Source organism: Semicossyphus pulcher, unplaced genomic scaffold (assembly GCF_022749685.1).
Source record: "Semicossyphus pulcher isolate SPU_LCO1_2020_fin unplaced genomic scaffold, fSemPul1.0.p SCAF_15, whole genome shotgun sequence".
NCBI lineage: Eukaryota > Metazoa > Chordata > Actinopteri > Labriformes > Labridae > Semicossyphus > Semicossyphus pulcher.
The window spans coordinates 1848962-1869796 of record NW_027211659.1 but is presented as its reverse complement, the minus strand read 5'-3'; the positions used below and the strand labels follow the sequence as shown (position 1 = coordinate 1869796).

Here is a 20835-nt window from a genome sequence, read left to right as displayed (position 1 = left end):
TCTCCTTGTCCTCTTTGAAAGACTGTGAAGATAGTGAAGCTTTTAAGTTTACAGAAGTGAAAATTAGACACGATGGATGCTCATAAACAGACGGAGCTCTTATCAGGACTTCCATCGTCGCAATTACAGTTTATAACTCTGACTAAGGATCTCGGTTCTTGTCTTCTTCCTTCTCTTTTATGTCCAACAAGTTTGTGCCTCTAGTTTTCACACTGCCGTTGCTGTTTTTATGTTTGTTTTCTAAGTTGTAAGAGGTGACAGTTCTTTCCGAGTGTATCGTCTTCGCTGCAGCAGAGTTGTGTTTAAAATGGGACACTGCAGGGAAACAGAGCTGCTGGAAGCAGCTTTTTTCTAGGCTAAGTGTGTGTGTTGTCTTACCTGCTGCTGCAGTCATCAAGGTGCACACACACACACACACACACACACACACACACAGTGGGGGTGCCTTTAGAGTTTATTGCGCACTCTAAATGCTGATTATTGGCCTGATTAAATAGACGTCCTCAAGGTCTCGTTAAGAGAAACATGAGATAGAAGAGATTTATACATTTATTACATTTTATACATTTATGCACGATCCTGTAAAAACTCCAACATACTGGGGCATCGGTGTAGCTCAGTGGTCACATCGGCGTCCCTTAAACAGAGGCTAAAGTCTTCGATGTGGCAGCCCCGGGCTCGACTCACACCCTCGAACCTTTGCCGCACGTCTTCCCCACTCTCTCTTCGAGGTTTGACGAGTAGCACTCAAAACACTCGTCCTCCATTAATGCATGCAGAATCAGAGGTTAGAGGAATAAGTCTGCGATCATCAGCAGGATAAATCTGGTTGGAGAAAAAATGATCCCCTCCCTGTTATCATCGCTGAACCAGGCAGTTCTTTGGTGTTATTGTGTTAGTCTGTGTGACAACAGGGCATGAGAACGGGCCATTCAGCGGTGGCTCAGGGGCCGGATAGAGCTGGTCACCAGGGCTGGGCTGGTGATTGCTTCAGGCAGGGCTCATTTTGGCAGCTGTTTTAGATTCAGTCTTAGTCTTGAGATGAAAATGCTTTTTAGGTTTGGTCACATTTTAGTCAGCTTTAGCCTTTCTGGTTTTAGCTGACATTTCAGTCCCGTTTTTAGTCAACAAAAGGTCGTCACATTTGAGTCAGAACATTTTCACTCTTAGGAAAATATGACCCTTCAGTCTCCCTCCTCTTTTACCCGCTTTTAACACTTTGAATGTCAGCAGATCGTCCACTCAGCAAAATACTGACGAGGAGCAGCTAAAGATAACTTCTCATTCAGACAGTCTGACTGCTCGTCTTCAAAACTTTCTGCCATTGTTGTCCCTGCTGCTGTGTTGCACATCCCCTTTGCCTCTGCACTGCCACTACTGTTCCTGTGCATACTGCATCTCACGTACACGTAGCGTTAAAGGGCCAGTCCGCTGATTTTTAACCTCAGTCCTGTCATGCTATTATGGGGAGCTACAAAAAAATGCAGTTTGGCTCTGTGTCTTTGGAGGACGCTATCTGCTTCTCCAACGGGCCCTGGAAAACCTCCGCCAGACTACGTAAAACACGTCATCTGGCAGAGGCCAGGGAGCTCGCTAAACTACACTTCCTCAGTCTTGGACGCCCCGCCTCCGATGTCATGTTTCGTTCAAAATCGTCAGCTTTGAAATGTAGACTGCAGACCTGAAGGTGTTTTAGACGATCCACCGGTATATTCTCGTCATATTTCAGATTCTGTACCTCTTTGACCCGTTGCCTGCAGCGATCAAGGTCCTTGACTGGAAAACGGTAGTATTTCACTCCAGCGTCTCTCGCTGGATCGTTCCTTTCAGAGGGAGCGGCGCAATGCACGCTGGGTGTTGTAGGAATGTAGAACGGGCGAAACCACGAGCTGTTTGTACAACCTTCTCCACAGCTATTGCGCCAATTTCAAACGTTATTGCTTCTATTGATGACAGAGAACACCAGCTTTGACTGACAGGGGCTTTTTCCAGGGGCGGATTGCTCCTTTAATTTTTGAGGACGTGCGCAGACGCTGCTCCAAACAGATGCAGGGAACACATGGCAGCCATCATGCGCACACGAACGCGTAGTTAAAAGCAGGTATATCTCCAGCTTAAGGCAGTAACATCCCATTTTTGTTTAAACATTAAGGGAACTGCAGCTGCTGTAATTACCTGTTTCGTCACTTTAAGCAACTCAAGAAGTAATGAAGCATTGTTGATATAAAAATAATGATTAAAGTCCCTGAAAAAAGGTTTTAGAACCGTTCTTTAATATTTAAAAAATCCAGAAAAGTGCAACTCGCTGTTCTCCAGCAGTGTCCCTCCATATCTGAATAGAGCCTCATTTTACATAACACAACCTCTGCTGCCAAGATGCCATGTCTCTCCAACTGATGAAGCTCGGCAGTGTTTCAAAGTCTGTCTCTGAAAGGGGATTAAGACACACATTCCCTTTGTCACATCTCTCTGTGACACGCACACACACACACACACACACACACACACACACACAAACCACACACAGAGCTGGAACCCGAGTCTCTGCTCTCTACAGTGGGAAAGTAGCTCTTCACAATAATTAACTCTGACTTCTGTTCCAGAGAAGTGAAGTGTGTTCGAGAGAGAGAGAGAGAGAGGGAAACTCTGTTTGAGAAAGAAAGACAAGTATGGTGTGTGTGTGTGTGTGTGTGTGTGTGTGTGTAGGCTCCTCCTCCGTCTCCTCCTCCTCCCTCGTTCGCTCTCTCTCTCCCTCTCTTTCTCTCTATCTCGTTCTCTCTTCGGTGTATCTCAGCAGTGTGGACCTGAAGCTCACAGTGCGCACACACACTCTGCCAGTCGCAGAGTCAGAAAAGAGGTGTGTCTGCGAATGTGTGTGTGTGTTAGAGAGGTGTGCGAGCGTAGGATGTGTGTGTGAGCGAGGATGAAGCGAGGCCGGCGTTGCTGTGGATGGATCCTCGCCCGCTGCTGCTGCTGCTGCTACAACGTCACAGGTGGGACGAGATGTAGAGACGCGCAGAGAAAGTTAGTGTGTGTGTGTGTGTGTGTGTAAGCAGGTGTGTTAGTGTTTGTTTCATTGCATCTGTGTATGCTGTCTGTGTGTGTGTGTGTGTGTGTTTGTTGCATGATTTACAGGTTAGGAAGTTTGGTTTGTCTGTGAGCGAGTGTTTCTTTCTTGTTGTTGAGAAATGAAGCGAGAAGTTTTGTAATGTTTGCCAACTCTCTGCACCCAACTCAGCTGAGAGAGTGTGTGTGTGTGTGTCTGTGTGTCTGTGTGTGTGTGTGTGTGTGTGTGTGTGCGCGCGTGTGTGTTTGTGTGTGTCTGCGACTAAACCAAAGGTCGGACCAACATAGAAACAGACATACAAGGAATAAATTTCCTCTTTCGGTTCTTTATTTAATGATTATTTTTGTGACTTGACTGGAAAGTAATTTGAATTGAAAATGAATTGTGAAACAGGAAGTTATGTGTCACACACACACACACACACACACACACACACACACACCCTCTCTCTCTCGTCTGTAGAATCAGACGTTTGATTGAGCAATCTTCTTTTCACGCATTCAGTCATCTGCTGCACGGGGCATGTATGTGCGTGTGTTTATATGTATGGGTGTGTAGCAGGTGTAGCAGGACGGATCGTCATAGTAACCGTTGCATTTTCGGATCCACTGACGGTGCTTTGTGCTTAATGTCATTCAGAGCTGTTGGGTTGCTTCATGTCTGTTTCCCTGTCTGTCACCAGGTTGCATTCACAAATCTAAAGACATGACTGTAGACGGTTAAAGTGAGCAACTTAAACACACAGTTTCTCAAGAGTCAGACAAAGTGTAGACTTCATCTCGTCCTAGGTGCAGGTCAGGAACACGGGAGCCATATCAGTGTGGTTTGTTACAACCAGTCGGCTCTACAACTTCAAAGGTCTCAATCTTTATCTCTGACTTGATAATAACAACAGGCTTTTTCCATTTAGCTGAAGATGTGATGTCTTTGCAAACCGTCTTGAAGTTTCAGGGGCTTGTTTATTTATTTTATTAGTTTTTCTTGAACGTAAGTTGAAAAGATATTTTTAGGTGACGGCTGCGTTTGTTATGGCTGTCTGCAGACAGGACGTTAAGGTTCACTTGAGTACAGGGCAATGCTCTCTTTGTTTCACTGGAGGGATCCGTTGTAGCTTCGGGCAAATAATTGATTTAACTTTCATAACAGGCAACATCTTGGAGGAACGTTTCTTTCAGCTGAATATGTGTGCGGATCATTGGCAGAAAGATTTTACCTTTACTGAGCTGAAGAAAGACGGGAAATACGGGGAGAAGAGAGAGGGGGATGACGTGCAGCAAAGGGCCGAGGGCGGGTGTCTGACCTGCAGATGCTGCGTCAACGACTGAACCCTCTACTGGAGCGTCTACTCCAATTTGGGAAGTTCCACCGCTCACATGCTCTTCTTCCTAGAGAGCCAATAGTTTAGTTATGTGTTGTTGGAAAGACTTAAGATCTGTCACGAAACATTCATATAATTTGTTTATGCAAATTTAATTTGGGTCGTTTCCAAGGACAACGACAAATAATCTAATCTGTTAGGGTTGAGGAAGTACGGTAAAAGATGTGCCGAGTCACTTAGCGAGCTGTTACCATTGCTAGTATTGCAGCTGTAGTCCGATAGATCTCGTCATAAAGGCCATGAATATGAAAAGTGCAGCAGATCATTTATCAGCCAGCATGGACGCCTTCTCTGAGTGACAGCAGGAAGTTAGGCGTCACACAAAGTGCGTCAGGTTTCCTTGGGATTAATAATCCCCAACCCTTCAGCATGTTGCTTCTGCAGAGTCTTTACACGACTGCTGGAGAATTTTGGGGGGAAATGAAGACCAGAGAAGTAAAATACGACTGTAAACGTTGGTGGAAAGAAAGGGAATTTGGTGCATACCTCGTATCTCTCAGGATTTAACATTTATTTTATCGTGTTGTAAGTTGAAAGTCAGTTTTGTTCAGATCACTCCCCTTTGCGTTCTGGCCACCTTGTATCTGTATGTTCTCTAAGCTGATCAATGCACTGAGGTCGGCTTGCGGTGGTGTTACCGTGTGCATGCATCCAGCTTCCACAGCTCTGACAGTCATAATCGTAAAACCACCTTTAGGTTGTTCTCCACACACTGCACCTTTAAAAGCACATGTGCGTTTTGTTTTTTGCTGGCCTGCAGCGTTGCTAGCTAAAGGTTAACTCAGCTGTGTGTGGACTGACGGCAGACTTTAGCCTCAAAGTTCATGTCGGAGGTTGCACGGTCTCGACTGGTGACTGGCATGTAGCCGAACTGGTTCCAGTGAGGCACCTGAACTATTTAAACTGGATTCTATTGGACCTGTTTGAACTTTGTGCCAAATGAAACCAGAGTGCAACTCTTAGATTTGATCCCTGGTGATGTTAGCGGAAGTAGCACGAGTAACAGTCTCACAGTTTGGGAGATTAATCCCTGCTTCCAAATGTCGCTGCATTCCCTTAAAAACCCGTCTATTTATACGTTTGGGAAATAAGTTTAATGACTATGACGTCATTGTTTCAGCGCTGAAGCTCAGCTGGTTAGACTGGTTTCTAGAAAGAGTCCGTTACAGCATGCACCTGCACGTTTAGGAGGCAGAAAACTCCACATTTCTGCTCGTGGACTCTGAAAACTTAGTGGGAGGAAAGTGGAGGAAGCCTGTTGTTGTTGTTGTTGTTGTTGTTGTTGTTGCTGCTGCAGCTGCAGCTGCATGTTTTTCCTGACACTGAGGCACTTCCTCCCTCGCTCACACTGCGACCAAGTGATTAACTGGTGTGTAAAGGGATGTTTCGTCCCTTCCATTACCCATTAAACCTGGAGATGGGCAGGAAACTACTCTGACCCTGAGGCTCACACACACACACACACACACACACACACACACTCCCAGCAGAGATAATGGACAGAGACAGCATTAGCTCAGTCTTTATTCCTCTGCTTCCTCGTCGAGGATTCAGTGCTCAGCCTCCTCTGACTTTGAATCAGAGCTCAAACTAATGATTAAATGATGAGCGACGTCTGGTCAGTCTGAGAAGACGGCTGTTAGATTATCTCTAGACTTAATTTATGTCTTCATTTCTTTAGATTGGCTTTTAAATCTGATCATTTCTGCTTTAATACAAACAAGGTGTTAATAAAAGAACAGAGGTACAGATGGAGATCCAAATCGGCCTTCATACTTTGGATTCCACTTCTTTTCTAGCAACACTGAGCAAACACATTTGCCGAACAGGTTTTTTTTAACCTTCTCTCGATGCATTGGAGTAATGACACAGACTTGTTGTTGTTCTGGGTCTCTCGGGTGCAGCTGGATGCAGTTGCAAAATCTGTTCTTCCAGCATCAGCACCGTTATTTGATGCCGTTAGGGTTTTCAAAAATGTCAATACACGGATATTTTTCGATACCACGTGTTTTTAAAACGATACACTGTTATTTTTACGTTCGATAGCACCGAAAGGTACCGAAGCTTTAAAAACAACAACAGATCTACTGTCAGATTTTCAACACAAAGCTGCCGCGAGCAAACGAGAGAGAGCAGCTGTGGTCGATTTACAGAGACAGGAAGTGAAGAGAGCGAGCGCCGTTAATGTAAATAAAGCAGTGAGACAGAGAAATAAGACGTTATTTTCTGAATGTGATTACGCTCTAAACAGCAAACTACAAACAAGAAAATGATCTTTTTTTTTTTTTGTTCATCGGACTTCTGTTATTGTTGCCGCGGTATCGAGTGTTTCTTTTTTACTTGTATCATATGGAAGTTTGAAATTCCGGTATCGTGACAACCCTAGATGTAGTCGGATATCGGAAGAGCTGCAGGCATTCCAGCTTGTATTTGTGATCTTTGTTTGAATCGCAAAACTAGCTACAAATGGCAAAAATGACATCCCACAAAATGAGTTGATGTTATGGACAGGGATGCATTTTTAAGTGTTTTGGCTGACACGGATATTCAGCAGTATTTGTTCAAGCTACGGACGAAGAAATTACTGAAGTAGTCCTCTTTGAATTCCAGTTAAAAGATATTTCTCAGAGTATTTCGTGTCCTCAAGTTCCCAGGAAAAGGACCCACCCCCTGCTGGCCTGATTGACAGCTGCCTCTTCGGTCCGTTTTACAGAGCTTCTTTTGAGAGCAGCTTTTACTTAGAAATCTGAAGTTATCTGGTCGAACAGGTATGACGATGGATGACACATTTCATGAATGTGCGTACTTTCGTTTTCCGTGCCCATTTGTAAACACAGAAGCAGCCTGTGCCTGTATGTATGTAACCGTGTGGATGGCTCAGTCACCTTAAAGGACGCAGGCATCTGTAGTTCTGTGTGGATACCTTGTGACGATGCTGAGGATATTTCAGCTTCACCGTATGGTCCGGTAACATCCCTCAGGCTGGCTCTCACCTCGGGGAAAATGTAGTGGCAGTGAGCTGTTAAACAAATGTGTGGTTTGATGTAGAGATAGAAATAATGGCTGCCTAATCATCTCTCCTGTCATCAAACAAACTGCGTTTAAAGCTTTTAACAGCTTTTAGATCAGTGTTGCTACATGCTAATGAGCAGGTCAGGAGGTGAGCGCTCACAGAGGACTGGTTTTAACAGGTTAGGAGTATTTTTGTGAATGAGGATAAAACCGGCCCGTGTGCATAATTCCACTTCCACTTCATTATTTGCTGCCATGTAAGCGACCCTTTATGTAACCTACTTGTGTTATTGTAAAGCCTCCTAATGCTGCTGCTTTGAAGACTCGATTAAAGCTTCTTTTATCTCTATAGCTTCCTTTAATCAGGGACCATAGGGACTGTGTGTGTGTGTGTGTGTGTGTGTGTGTGTGTGTGTGTGTGTGTGTGTGTGTGTGTGTGTGTGTGTGTGTGTGTGTGTGTGTGTGTGTGTGTGTGTGTGTGTGTGTGTGTGTGTGTGTGTGTGTGTGTGTGTGTGTGTGTGTGTGTGTAATCAGATGTTTGTATCAACACTGTAAACAAATCTCCTTTTTTACAGTTTTAAGATCATCTGACATCCTCGTATATTTTCTGTTTGTGTCCCAGTAACTTGTAACTTCACTGTGAAGGAAAGAAGACGTGAAAAAATACGAAAAGAAAGAATTGAACTTTACCGGATGCACCTGAAGGCAACATTTCCATTTTTCCAATGCAGATTATTTCAGGACTCATGCATGCAGTTTTCTGTTTTTGCAGCAGATAAACACGTGATTTATTGTTTGGCTTGATTGATATATTTCAAAACTGTCAATAACACGAGACAGATCACAAACAAAAACAATATGATAAGATCAGAAATATGAATTGTTGTGTGGGTTCGAAAAAGGAGTATAACCTTATAACCCTATAACTATTTAAGCTGGTTTTAAACCCAGTGTACACCCAGGGCCAAGAGCAAAGACAGAGGAAGAAATGAAACTTCTATAACAAGCTTTCCTCCTCTCGATACCAAACAGAAACAGACTAAAGTTTGTGCTTCGTTTGAGCGTCAGGTTCAAACTGTTCCACAGATCCACCCACAGGTTGTTAGACAGAGTTTCTGTAGGTTAAAGTTTCCTCTTAAATCTTTTGAAAAACATTTTTTAAATGTTGAATATCATTGTTTGAATAGTTAGTGTGGTTTTCCAACATGCTCAGCAGAGGAGCGTGAAAGAGAGCGCGCGGTATGAGAGGAATGTCGTCATCCCAGATTACTGTCTCATCCTGTCATTGACAAAACGTCACGATGAGACGAGCGAAAATTCTTCAGATACTGTAACCGCGCCACTTCTTTTATTCTCCGCCTGTTGTAGTAGCTTGGCTGCAGATCTGTGGGTGTGATTCATCATTATGCACTCATCGTTATAAGTAGGCATATATGTGTGCATGTCGTAAACAGGACGATCTGACCCGTCCTGTGCTCGCTCTGCTGGAACACAAGAAATGCTGCTGAGCGGCTTCAGCTGCAGTAAATCTGTCATCGTTGTTCGGCAGTGAGACGACGGCAGGAGAGATTTAACTTTAGTAACAAGCCACAAACCAGCCATTCATTTTAAATGTGTTTATTTACGGTGGAGCTGTGTAGAATTAGAAATCAATTAATGGATTAGTTGTCAACCATTAAATTAATAAAATACCAATTTCATATTCCAATAATTGATTTGAGTGAAGAAAATACAAAGTCCTCTTGATTTCTACGGAAGCCCTAAGCGGACATCCATCCATGCATTTCATTTAATCCATTTTCCCGCAAGAATGAGAAATTTCCGGTTGTTTCCTCGAGATCTCAAACTTATTTATCTCAAAGCTGCACCGCCGCAACGTCAGATGATCATGACTCGCATCCGCAGAGCTGCAAAAGCACAAAACAAACATAGAAACAGACTTAACTCATGAGTGGGCGATGGCAGCACGTCCTGCTCTGTAACATCACCGAGAGCAGCCCGTTGTTCTGTTTTCTACATCGACAGGAAATGATCCCGTTGTCACAAGAAAACCAGCTTTGTTATCTCCAGATAAATAAGTCGAGATCTCGAGAAAACAACCGGGAAGGACTCGTTATCACAGTCAATAAAATGTACGGATGCATGTCTGCTTAGGGCTTCCGTAGTCCAGCTTCCTAAATGTGAATATGTTCTGCTTTCTTTCGTCCTCTCTGACAGTAGGCTGAACGTTTTGGGTTGTATCCAGAAAGACATTTGAGGGTGCCATCGTGGATTTTGGGAAACTCAGGCCGATGTTTTATAATGAAGGCTGTAACTGACCTCGAGAACAATCGATCAGTCAGAACCCTTATGAACATTAAGAAGCCGGTGAGCCGTGGTTCTACAACTCATTACAACGTTGGCGGTTTTCTTGATCCTCTTTGCACGCTGAAAGAGGACCTGTGTTACCGTCATTGTTGAGAAATGAACAAAAGAAATCTGTTTAAAACTCTCCAGTTAAAGTAAGTTAAACGTAAAAAGAAAAGGTGAAAGAAACACTGAAACAAGCGAGTTGTTTGTACAGTTTGAGTCCCATCCGCTGCACACTGAGCAGTTTGATGCTGAACAAGGACGAGGTTAAAGTCCGTCTTTATGTTTCTGCTAAACGAGACAAAAAAAGAGGTCAGGTATGCCTGTGTGTGTGTGTGTGTGTGTGTGTGTGTGTGTGTGTGTGTAGCTCTGTGGGTCTGAGCGCTAATACTCTCTTGTCAATACATCCATTCATAGACAGTGTGTGTGTGTGTGTGTGATGTAATTACAGAATGAAAGCGAGTGTGTAAGAGAGAGAAGAGAGAAGAAGACAAAAACCCTGTTCTGTTGCATTCATACTGCTGGTTCAGTATCTACGGACTGGACGTCAGATGTGTGTGTGTGTGTGTGTGTGTGTGTGTGTGTGTGTGTGTGTGTGATTAAAGATAGTGAGTGATGGGGATTTTAACAGTAGACGGTCTGTCTGTTCGTCGGCTGCAGAACAAAAGCTCCCTTGTTTGGTTTCACCTGACTCTGTCCGTGTCACACTGCTGTACTCTGCAGTACTCACAGTATTCACTCTTACCCGGCGTACGAGCACAGCAGTACGCTACACGCCTCAGTTTGTTTGACTTCGTACACATGTAGAGCCCACAGGAGGACGTGTAAATCAAATATGGAGAACTCAAATAACTAGTAAATCAGTCTTGTCTGTGATCCCTCCTGCCGTTGAGTCTTAAATAATGTCCATTTCTCCCACTTGTCTTCCATCTGTGCCTCTTGCCCTCTCAAACCATGTGGTAGTTTTTCCCATAATGTAGATGTATCTATCTCTATCTGATGTTCCTGGGTAAGAGGATCCACTTTGTATGGCCGTGTGTCTTTACCTTACTCGTGTACAGCTCCAGGAAAATGATACAAGCGGCTGAACTGAGTCTCCTCTGCAGGGTGTCTGAGCTCAGCCTGTGAGAGAGGGTAAGGAGCTCAGACATCCGGAGGGGGCTCGGAGTAGAGCCGCTGCTCCTTCACATCTACAGGAGCCAGTTGAGGTGGTTCATCTGATTAGGGTGCCTCCTGATCGCCTCCCTTCGGAGGTTTTCCAGGAACGTCCAACTGGGAGGAGACCCCATGGCAGACCCAGAGCTCGCTGGAGGGATTATAAAATCCCACCCGGTCTGGGAACGCCTCGGGATCCCCCAGGAGGAGCTGGAAAATGTTGCTAGGGAGAGGGACGCCTAGGCATAACTGCTCAGCCTGCTGCCATGGCGACCCGAACCCAGATAAGCGGAAGAAAATGGAAGGATGTTTGAGTAAAATTAACTTTCGTTTTATTGTTAACTACGTTTCTCACTACTTCCAAATAAAACATTCTCATTTAGGTGTTTTGTTTGCAGAAAATGACGACTGACAAAGATTACCAAATGATGCAAACAAGATTTATTTCCGACCTCGGATTATGCAAGATAACAAGTTTTTAAACAAGAGAATACAAATGTTACCTCCCAAGATAACGAGATAAATAAGTTGAGATCTCCATGTCCGCTCAGGGCTTCCGTACAAAAGGATGTAAAAGTTCAGAAATTAAGCAAGTCGTAAAATCGACGTTCTTTAAGTGACGCAAATGAGATGATCTGTTGGCGTTGGTTAACAGCCTGGCAGCAGCTCTATCCTCGAGCTGAACTCAGGAACGGGCTGCCTGACTGAGATGGGTTAAGAGTTAGCATTGCAGTAACAAAGGTGTGACCAACGAAGGTATGGAGTTGTCAGTTAGATGTGTTGTCTAAGAGGAATGCCAGAATGAGTGTCAGCAAATTGTTATGTTGGGTTTGGCTCGTTGATGTCAGGAAGTGATACAAGATGAAATATTATACCTGGAAGTCTGGATCAAGAATAATGCGTTTCTGTGACATCAAACACACCTCCAGACTTCCTGTTGTGACTGATATTCGTCACCTTTGTCCCATTAGTATAAAAAAGATCAGATGTGTTTCAGTCGGATGTGGGCGTGTGCTCCAGCGTGTACTTTACATGCAAGCAAAAAACGGCAGAATTGACCGGCTGTTTTTTCCATCGCGTCAGCTGTGTTCCCCTATCAAGACTGTGTTATTGCTCATCACAACTCATGATCGTAGCATATCATCCCAGCGACGCCTTCACAACAGTGTTCATCCCCTGAGAAAGACTTGAGGAAAGCTTCAGAAAACACCACATGAATGAGTCTTTTTGATGTTTCAGAGGTCAAGAATCATCCTTAAACGGCTCTTCTGGTTGGTGACTGCAGTGGACGCAGTTTTTCTGCAGCGTCATGTTTCCTGGAAGGGTGACGTGTTAAAGCAACATGATGTTATCACTCAGCTGCGTGTGTGCGTGTGCATTGGAGTCCTGAATGAGTTTCTGTGCCCAGCCAGCTGTAAAGAGCACTGAATGGTTCTGCTGAAAGCTCTCACACAGGTGAACAGGTGACCTATGACATGGCTCCCTCTCTTATACACGAGTGGGTCTGCTCAGGAGCTCTTCAGAGAGTGACGACTGAAACGCCAGGGCAGAGTGACGTCAGGGCGAGTTAGAGGGCTCTGTTTCCTCGTTCTGATACACTCGGTTAACGTCTGATTCAAGCTACATGTGACGTTAGCGAGCGACTGCAACAGACCTACCTTGACCTGATGTCTACACGGAGCGTTTCCTGGTCAAGATCGGCTGCACATCACACTTTCCTTTGAGATTAGTGGAGCTGCTAGTGCCAATAAATTACTCATTAATTCTGCAGTCATTAGTCTATACTTTATTGTGTTATAGTTTTGCCAAAAATGCGAAGTCACGCTCAGATAAAAGTATTTTCCTTTGTGCTCTTACATCTTCTCACCAGCTGGCCGCTCAGTTTTTGAATCACACTGTGTCAAATAAATGAAAGCAGACGTTTTGTGATGGATGCATGTAAAAGCTTGTGGAGTTAGACTGCAGCATTTTCTTGTAGAAACTCAAACACAGTTTGAATCCCTCAGAATTGTCCAGACGTCACAGAAGAAGCGACTTTTGAGGGTAGATTTTTTTATCGTTTGTTTGGAGCCAAGTTTCAAGTAGGTTTGTGGTTTCGTCTACATTTTTACAGAACAACTTATCACCTAAAGTCGTCAATGAACTGAATGAACCCTTTATTTAAGCTTCACCCAGCCCTGTACAAACCTGTTTACCTGTGGGGATGGTTGGCCACTCGACATTGTTGCACTCCCACGCTGAAACAAAGTTAAGGTTCAAGTGAGCTCACGCGGATTCCTCAAAGGAATTCATCCAGTTGATTGCAAAGGAAAAGATCAGCCGAGGTGTAGATAGAAGTAAAGACAGAGCCTTCGGTGTGTGCAGATGTATGCCAGTGTGTTGTTAGTGTGTGCATGTGTTGCAGCAGGGGAAACCATACGCTTGGTCTCGTGCACTGAGGGTAACCGACAGTCTGAACAGTCCTTCATCATCGGGATATTCACTGAAGCTTTGAGGATGAACTATATTTAGTGCTGCTCAGTCCCACTCCATCTCTCTGCACAGTCATATCTTGCTCTGTCAAGTAGAGGTGTAAGGAAATATTGAAATGCTTCAGCATCCTGATATCATGTTTCGATTCCCAAAATAGCTATCCTTTTTTAGTTGATCATTTGCATGCAAAAATTCTTCTCTGCAGTGGTTCAGTTTGTGTCGTCTGTGAACCTCCTCCTGCAGGATATCAGAGTTTTAATCGATCTGAAGCCGTTTGTTTACTCCATTCCTACCAGAGCACCTTCAGCGGTGGACTGAGGCCACAGGAAGTCTCTCTCACCTGTGAGCTTCAACCTGTATAACTCCTCACTGTGCAGCAGGAGGGAAAATGGAGCATGAAGGATGTTTTCAGCTCCGTGTGCAACCTCTGATCCTTTGTGTAATCACACTTTTTTAATACCAGGTTATACAGCTTTACTAAGTGTAAATCCTTAACTTTCACAGCCTTGTGCAATAACAGTTTTTATAATTATCACGTGCACTTTCATTTTTATCTCATGCACAATCTTAACTGTCCTGCAATATGTTTTTTATTACTTCTTCGCTGCAAATACAGCCGTCAATGTGACTGCAATTTACTAAGCTCAATTCTGTAAATATCTCTAAACAGGAAGAAGTAAAGACATCGAGCCAGTATAGCACACAGAAACAGGCCTGTGCAGCAGACAGAGAGTGCAACATAAAGATCAGTAATCTCATGTATACTGATCGGTTTTGTATCACCGGATTCTTGCCAATACGCAGCCCCTCTCTAAAGTGTGTTTGATTTTAGTGGACCTTTTGTGACCTTGGATGCTGATTTCACCAGAGCTTTATTTCTGCCTCACCGCTGACACTGTCTGATAACAACCTAAATAACAACCAAAAATACGCACACATTAACCACAGAGCTGCGTAAGGCGGAGGGAAGAGGTGGAGGAGCCGGCTCACCTCAGGGGGAGGTCACACAGCAGAGATAATAAACACATTACAATGCACAGTTTTTACTTTATAAGATTTAAGTCAAATAAAGTTCAGTTTGTAGCTCAGAGGTCAAAACAAACACGTCTTATTCTCCTGTCCTGCTGACCTTTGACCTTGTCTTTTTATAATGCTATGATCCAGAGTACAAGTGACGTTATTGTTGTCTTACTGGCATTATATACCCACAAGAACGACAGACTATCACAGGATTTTTTTGGCTTCTACAGCAACAGAAATGTTGTACAACAAAACATTGAGATAAAAATCTGCTCAGAGAGGAGGAGGAGGAGGAGGAGGAGGAGGAGGAAGAGGAGGAGGAGGAAGAGGAGGAGGAGGAGGAGGAAGGCAGGGTGTGGATAGATAGAAATAAACAGATAAGAAAAATAAGATAATACTTTTATTGACCTTTAACCTTTCATTTCCTGTCTGACACACACACACACGCCACAGCGATGGCTCCCAGCTGTGTGTGAGTGCAGCTGATCTACCACAGTCCTGACACATGACTTTCCTTCTTTATCAGAAACACACACTCATTAAGGACTCACACACACACACACACACACACACACACACACACACACACACACACACACACACACACACACACACACACAGTCAGTTGTGTGTGGATGTTTCAGACTTTTGCAGCAGATATAAAACACCAATGTGGCGTCTCTTCTCCTAAATCAGCAGAATAACGAAGTGTTCATCAGGTTCAAGCGGGTCAGACTTTTTGCTGATATCACAGGTGATGCTATCTCCGCCACACAGGCAGCGTCTATTTGATAACATTTACTTCCTGCTTCCTGGTTATCTATGAACACATTCAAATGTGTCTCTCTTTGCTTGAACAGTCAAATTAAATATTACTCGGTTGTCTTCATGGTGTCTATATTTAGAGATCAACAGCTGCTAACTTTCACAAAACTAAAACGAGGATAAAAGAAGGATTTATCTCCAACATGATCGCGCGTGTTAGAAATGACACTATTGTCAGAGCAGGCGTGTGCGACACGAGAGCAGCTGCCGAACAGACCTCGTTTGTCTTTAATACAAAGACTCATCTGGATCTCACGGCGCGAGAGAAGCAGAACATGACGCTGCGGTTCCTGAATATGATTAACAAAAGCACATGTGGGGACAAAAACAAGAGCACGATATCTGCTGCTCGTTTGTGACCAATCAAAACGGGATTTTATGATACCTCTACCAGGGTTGTCAAAAATTCAGATACTTGTCGATACCACAGGTTTTAAAACGATTCAATCGATAGCACAGAAAGGTACCGAAGCTTTGAAAAACACATCTACAGATTTTCAACCCAGAACTGCCACGAGCACGTGAGCAGTGGTCGAGCGACATCGACAGGAAGTGAAGAGAGCGAGTGCTGTTGATGTAAACACAACTATGATGTTATTTTCTGACGTGCCTACACCTCCGTACAACCCCGCAGGAAGGTACAGGGTTCAGTTTTTATAGGGCAAAGTCGACTGTCTGTCTGCTCCGCCCTCCATCACAGATGGGGCGACACCTGCGAGCTAGCTCGGGCAGGCAACTGATTTCATAATTGATATGTGGAGGAGTGATGAGGTTGGAGCCGAGATGTCAAACAACAACGCGAGTTGCATCCGTCACGCAGCATGCAAGCAGCTTCCCCAAATGTGCGAGGATTTATGCAGGGTGGGTGTATGTATGGCTATTTTAAAATCAGCACAGAGCGTGTGGCACAGCTAAAAGAGTGTCAGGAGCTCTGTCATGTTGAGCCTCATAAACTTCTTGATCACAGACCCGCTGGCTCTCTCTGCACCAAGATGTCAAGCGAGTGTGCACACAGTGCGACGCTCCAAGGCTCTTCTTCGCCAACCGGTGTAGATGTGGTGCTTTTATTTTGAAGGGTTATAAGTACAGTTGCCATCCATGTTGTTGCATTAATATGGTCCGCAAGGCATCGTTTTGCAATTCAGTGAGATATTTTGACCCTTGAAGATTGATGATGATTGAAGATGCGAACGTTGCAGACGCAGAGCAGAGAGGCAGCCATGTTTTCATGTCGCCCCGACCTGCAGACTGCTGGCTGAGCTCCAGCACACTGCCCAGCGATGGACGCCCTAACAGCCAGACCAGACACACAGCTGATCCTCTGCAGACACAGACACCAGCTCACACTTCTCCTGGATGATGAGGAGGGAATATTTTAATATGGAAAATCCCGCTCATTAAGCCTTTCATTGCTAATAACAGGACGTCAAATGAGCTGGTCGGTGTTTACTGACTTTCTTAGTGAAGGTGGGAAACTAAAAGGAAATGACCTCGTTTCTTGTTCCTAGGTATTCTTTTTTTGTTGCCGTGGTAACGAAACAGATTTCGAGTAGTGTTTCCTTCACTGGTATCGTACTGAAGTTCTGGTATCATGTCAAACATAATCTCTTTATTTATGAATATTCAAAGTGAGATTTTACATAGCTTGAGCTGAACATAACAAGTTGTTATATCGACTGATGGTGAGCTCGGCGGGTCACGGTTCTGATAACAACCTTCTGTCTCTCTCTGCTGCGGATCGAATGTGATGTCAGAGGGTGTGGACGTTTCCTGTCAGCTGATCTAAAGTCAAACACGAGCTGTAGTGCGCGGATCAAACTTCTGTTTGAAGGATTACAAAGCAGGAAATGATGCAGGACGACAAAGCAGTCGGCTAAACGGTTGTCAACTTCCTGTTTTTACCTGCTGAGCTCCATGAAGAACTGTGTCTTTTATTTTACACCTAAACCTGGAAACATTTCAGCCTTCTGTAGCGAGGAAAAAATGCTTCAATGGAAGATTGACAGGGAAAAAACACCCTTTACCTGATTATCTGTTGTGCTTTTAATAGATGATATAGTTTCCAGAATGTGTCTAGTGTGGAAACCTTAATTTATCAACATGAGGTTTCTGGACCAATCAAATCAGGGATGACACGGTGGAGCTGTCTGCAGCTCAGTGAACTTCACAGATGGTCCATTTGCTCGTGTTTTGGTCCATTTTTTAAGGCAACCTTTGTAAGCTGGAACTCGTGTTTCTAAAGATGGCGGCCCCTGTTGCTGCATCATGCGTTCGACCATTTGACATACACTTTACATCTTTACAAATCCCCCCCACAGCATGTCACTCAAGGTTCCTCATGTGCTGCGAGGGAACCTACTCTACACCGACCTACTTCTCGCTCCGCAAACGAAGAAAAAAGAGCCATGATTAAGTTCCTCTGGTCCAAAAAGACATCACGTAAAAGAGGTTTAAGTAGTCGATTTTACTGAACTGTGGACTTTCTTCCTTTCAGAAAACTATCCCGTGAGCGGCTCTGATGGAAAGACGGAGTCAGTGGCGAACCTTCAGCCGCAGCCGTCCCTCAGCTCGCTGCAGTCCAGCTCTCCGGGACCCAAGCGCTCCGGAAACACTCTGAGGAAATGGCTGACCAGTCCGGTCCGCCGCCTCAGCCACGGCAGCTCGGTGAAGAAACTCCCCAACAAGCAGAAGAAGACGGGTAATAATAATGTTAACTGCATGTTTACTATAAAGGATAACACATTTAAAGTCTCACAGGATGTTAGAGGATGACCGAGAGTTGAAGCTGAACTAATCATCTCCTGGTTTTCTTGCAATATAAGAAACAAAGTCCAGCTTCCTGTCCTGCAAAATTTTACCGACTGAATCTGCCAAAATGCAACCTAACCTGAGCCTTCCTTAAAGTCTTGATCTTCCCCTCCATTAATGTCAAAATGCAACCCTGCATGTGTAAGTAATGAGCGATGAACTGATTGACCGATTGATTGACAGGTCCAGGATCAGGACGAGAAGAAAGCAGGAAGAGTATTGACCTGCCTGACATCAACCTGCAGGATGACATCATCGATGAGGTAAGCGATAAGATTGTGGTTAAGTTGACTTTTTTATACTTTGAAGCCGGCCCTCTTTGAACAGACAGTGTCATTGTTTCGCTTCTCCCCAGAGTTTATTCCTCTTATTCTCAGCTCCGATCATCGATCCCTGCATGTGTTCAGGCCTCGCTAACAAAATTTGGGATTGCATCATATTAAAAGGACACCACACAAATGATAAACATTTAAGTGTTCAAAAATATCATGAGGGGCTGGAGACCCCAGCCAAAAGGAACACAAGGTGGGAAGATGCCGGGTCAGCCACGCGATGGACCGTCGTTACTAAACTAAACTAAACTATGAACAGGAAACACTAACTTAAAACGAAAGACGAATGACTGGACTATATCGGAGGTCTCCAGCCCAAATTAAAAAAACTAAACTCGGCAATCTAAAACATGCTGAGAAAAACCTGCTTGCACCTCTCTCTGCACCTCTATATTTCCTCCTCCTCCCTGAGTGCTCATTGCACTCAGGTATGCAGCAGGCAGAAGGAGCAGGGAGACCAGAGAGAACAGGGCGAAAACAAAACGGGCCACACGTAACAGCGTGAAAGAGTTTTTGCCGTCTTGCATCCTTTAGAAACGTCCACACACTGTCGAACTTGCAGAAAGTTTACTTGTAAATCAGACAGATTCTTTCCTCTCCTCACACCTGTCCTAGGAAACAGGTGTGCCAAGTGTGTCTACATCCTCCAGAAACAAAAATGTACCTTCCGACGAGAGGCTTTATTATTTTATCAGTCAGGAAATTCCTCAATGTGTCAAGAATTTCTTGAATAGATATCAATAGCTGATTTCTGGAAAACACAGTTTTCTTACTTTTTGTTTTGAAGGTGAAACACATTGATCACAGTCACTCTCTTATGTAACGTGATAAAATATGCAGATATAATCCAAAATATGCAGTCAAAGAAATATGAATTGGACGTTAAATCTTGCTTGAAACAATCTGTGTGCTCCTGCTGGCCTGAGGTCGACCTGTGATGAAGGTTCAAAGACATTTATTAACACCACACACAGTTGCCTAATAGACTGTTAGCTTCCTCTTTCTGTGTGTGCGGGCTTTCTTTCTCTCTGACACACATACTCCCACACAACCTGAGTCATCCGACTCCTGAATTACTCAGTCATTACTGGAAATATGAAACCATTTAACTCAAATATTTCTCTTTCAAATTGCTGTTATGTAAAAAAACAAACACTTGTGTTGGTTGATGTCCATGTCCTCTGTTGCTTAGAGAATTTCTGCAAAGTGTTTTGGCTTCTGAAAAAATGCTAAGAAACAAGAATAATGTTGGTCCAGTTTCTTGGACATAGAAGGAGATTTGCATGTTTGGTGGAGCAGCGACACAACTTAGAAAATAACTAATAAAAGGGAAAACAGATTTATTTAAACTCAAAGCAGGTTTCTGCCTCAGGGGAGCAATGAAGCATTTTTTATAGCAATAAAAGACAGGACGCAACTTTCACTTTATAATTATTTAATGCAGCTTGAAGTCCAACTATGTAAATGTGTGTTAGATAAAGATATAACTCAACCACACGGAGCTCTGTACGCAATAGGGTTGTTTCTCAGTGTGCCAAAGTTAGCTCACAAGTCTGGAGACTTTCGTCCAACTCATCAGGTCTGACCGGAGTTATGAGCGTTTGTTTTGTCTGCGATTCATCACAAAGAAGTTGTCTGATTTAGCTCCGTCTGGAAATGTCCAGCAGCTTTTATTTCTTTTTCAAAACTTGAAAGGAAGACGGCCAAATCAGCTCTTCAAATCAGGTGTATGAAGGGTTCAACGTGATGATGTTTGAATTAAGGAGCCTGCTTCAAAGTCTAACTCGTCCACAATGACAGAAACAGCAGCTTAGTGTCCGTTTGATTTGATAACAAGGTGACTGTGATTTCTGTCCCTGTCTCCCCCGCAGAGAGTCCTCAGTAAGGATGGAAACCTCCTCTCTAAGACGTCCTCCGGGATGCAGAGCGGCGGGGAGGAGGAGCAGGACGAGGAGGCTCACACCCCTCTGCCTCCCCCGATGGAGATCATCAAGGACCCCTCGGCTCAGGACGACAAGGTGAGAGTGGAGGGGTCTCTGCTAGTTACTCTGCATCATATTATTAATTGGCCTTCTTCCAGTGTTGGTATGAATCCTGCAGTGTGTCGGTCTGCTGCTGTCCTCTGCTAACTAACAGCTTCTCTCTCTTTCACTGCTGTTTGTCCTTTTAACTCCTCTTCCCGCCTTATCTCCTTCCCCTCCTATCTTTCTAACACGCTGTTGCTTTTGATCCTCCTCTTCCTCTTCCTCTTCCTCTCTCAGTCTTCGGCCTTGCTAACGTCTCTGCAGTCGTCCTCTGAGGTGCCCAGCGCTGCAGAGCTGGTTAGCGCCATAGAAAAACTGGTTAAAACAAAGATGGTGAGTGTGTGCATGTGTAGGACGGATATGTTCAGTCTTTGTAAATTGCACATGTAGCAC

General features: G+C 44.2%; 1 protein-coding gene across 2 annotated transcripts in view; it reads left to right on the top strand.

Moving 5' to 3' along the window:
- kalrna (kalirin RhoGEF kinase a) overlaps nt 1-20835 on the top strand; it is a 163668-nt gene that overhangs the window by 122052 nt on the left and 20781 nt on the right. Inside the window, exons 41-44 of one of the 2 annotated variants that reach the window (XM_069662822.1) lie at nt 17773-17976; nt 18270-18349; nt 20290-20436; nt 20680-20775. In XM_069662822.1, the coding sequence (XP_069518923.1) occupies nt 17773-17976; nt 18270-18349; nt 20290-20436; nt 20680-20775 (527 nt within the window). Of the gene's footprint in view, nt 1-2812; nt 2994-17772; nt 17977-18269; nt 18350-20289; nt 20437-20679; nt 20776-20835 lie in introns of those variants that run through there. The other variant, XM_069662821.1, reaches the window with a different exon arrangement.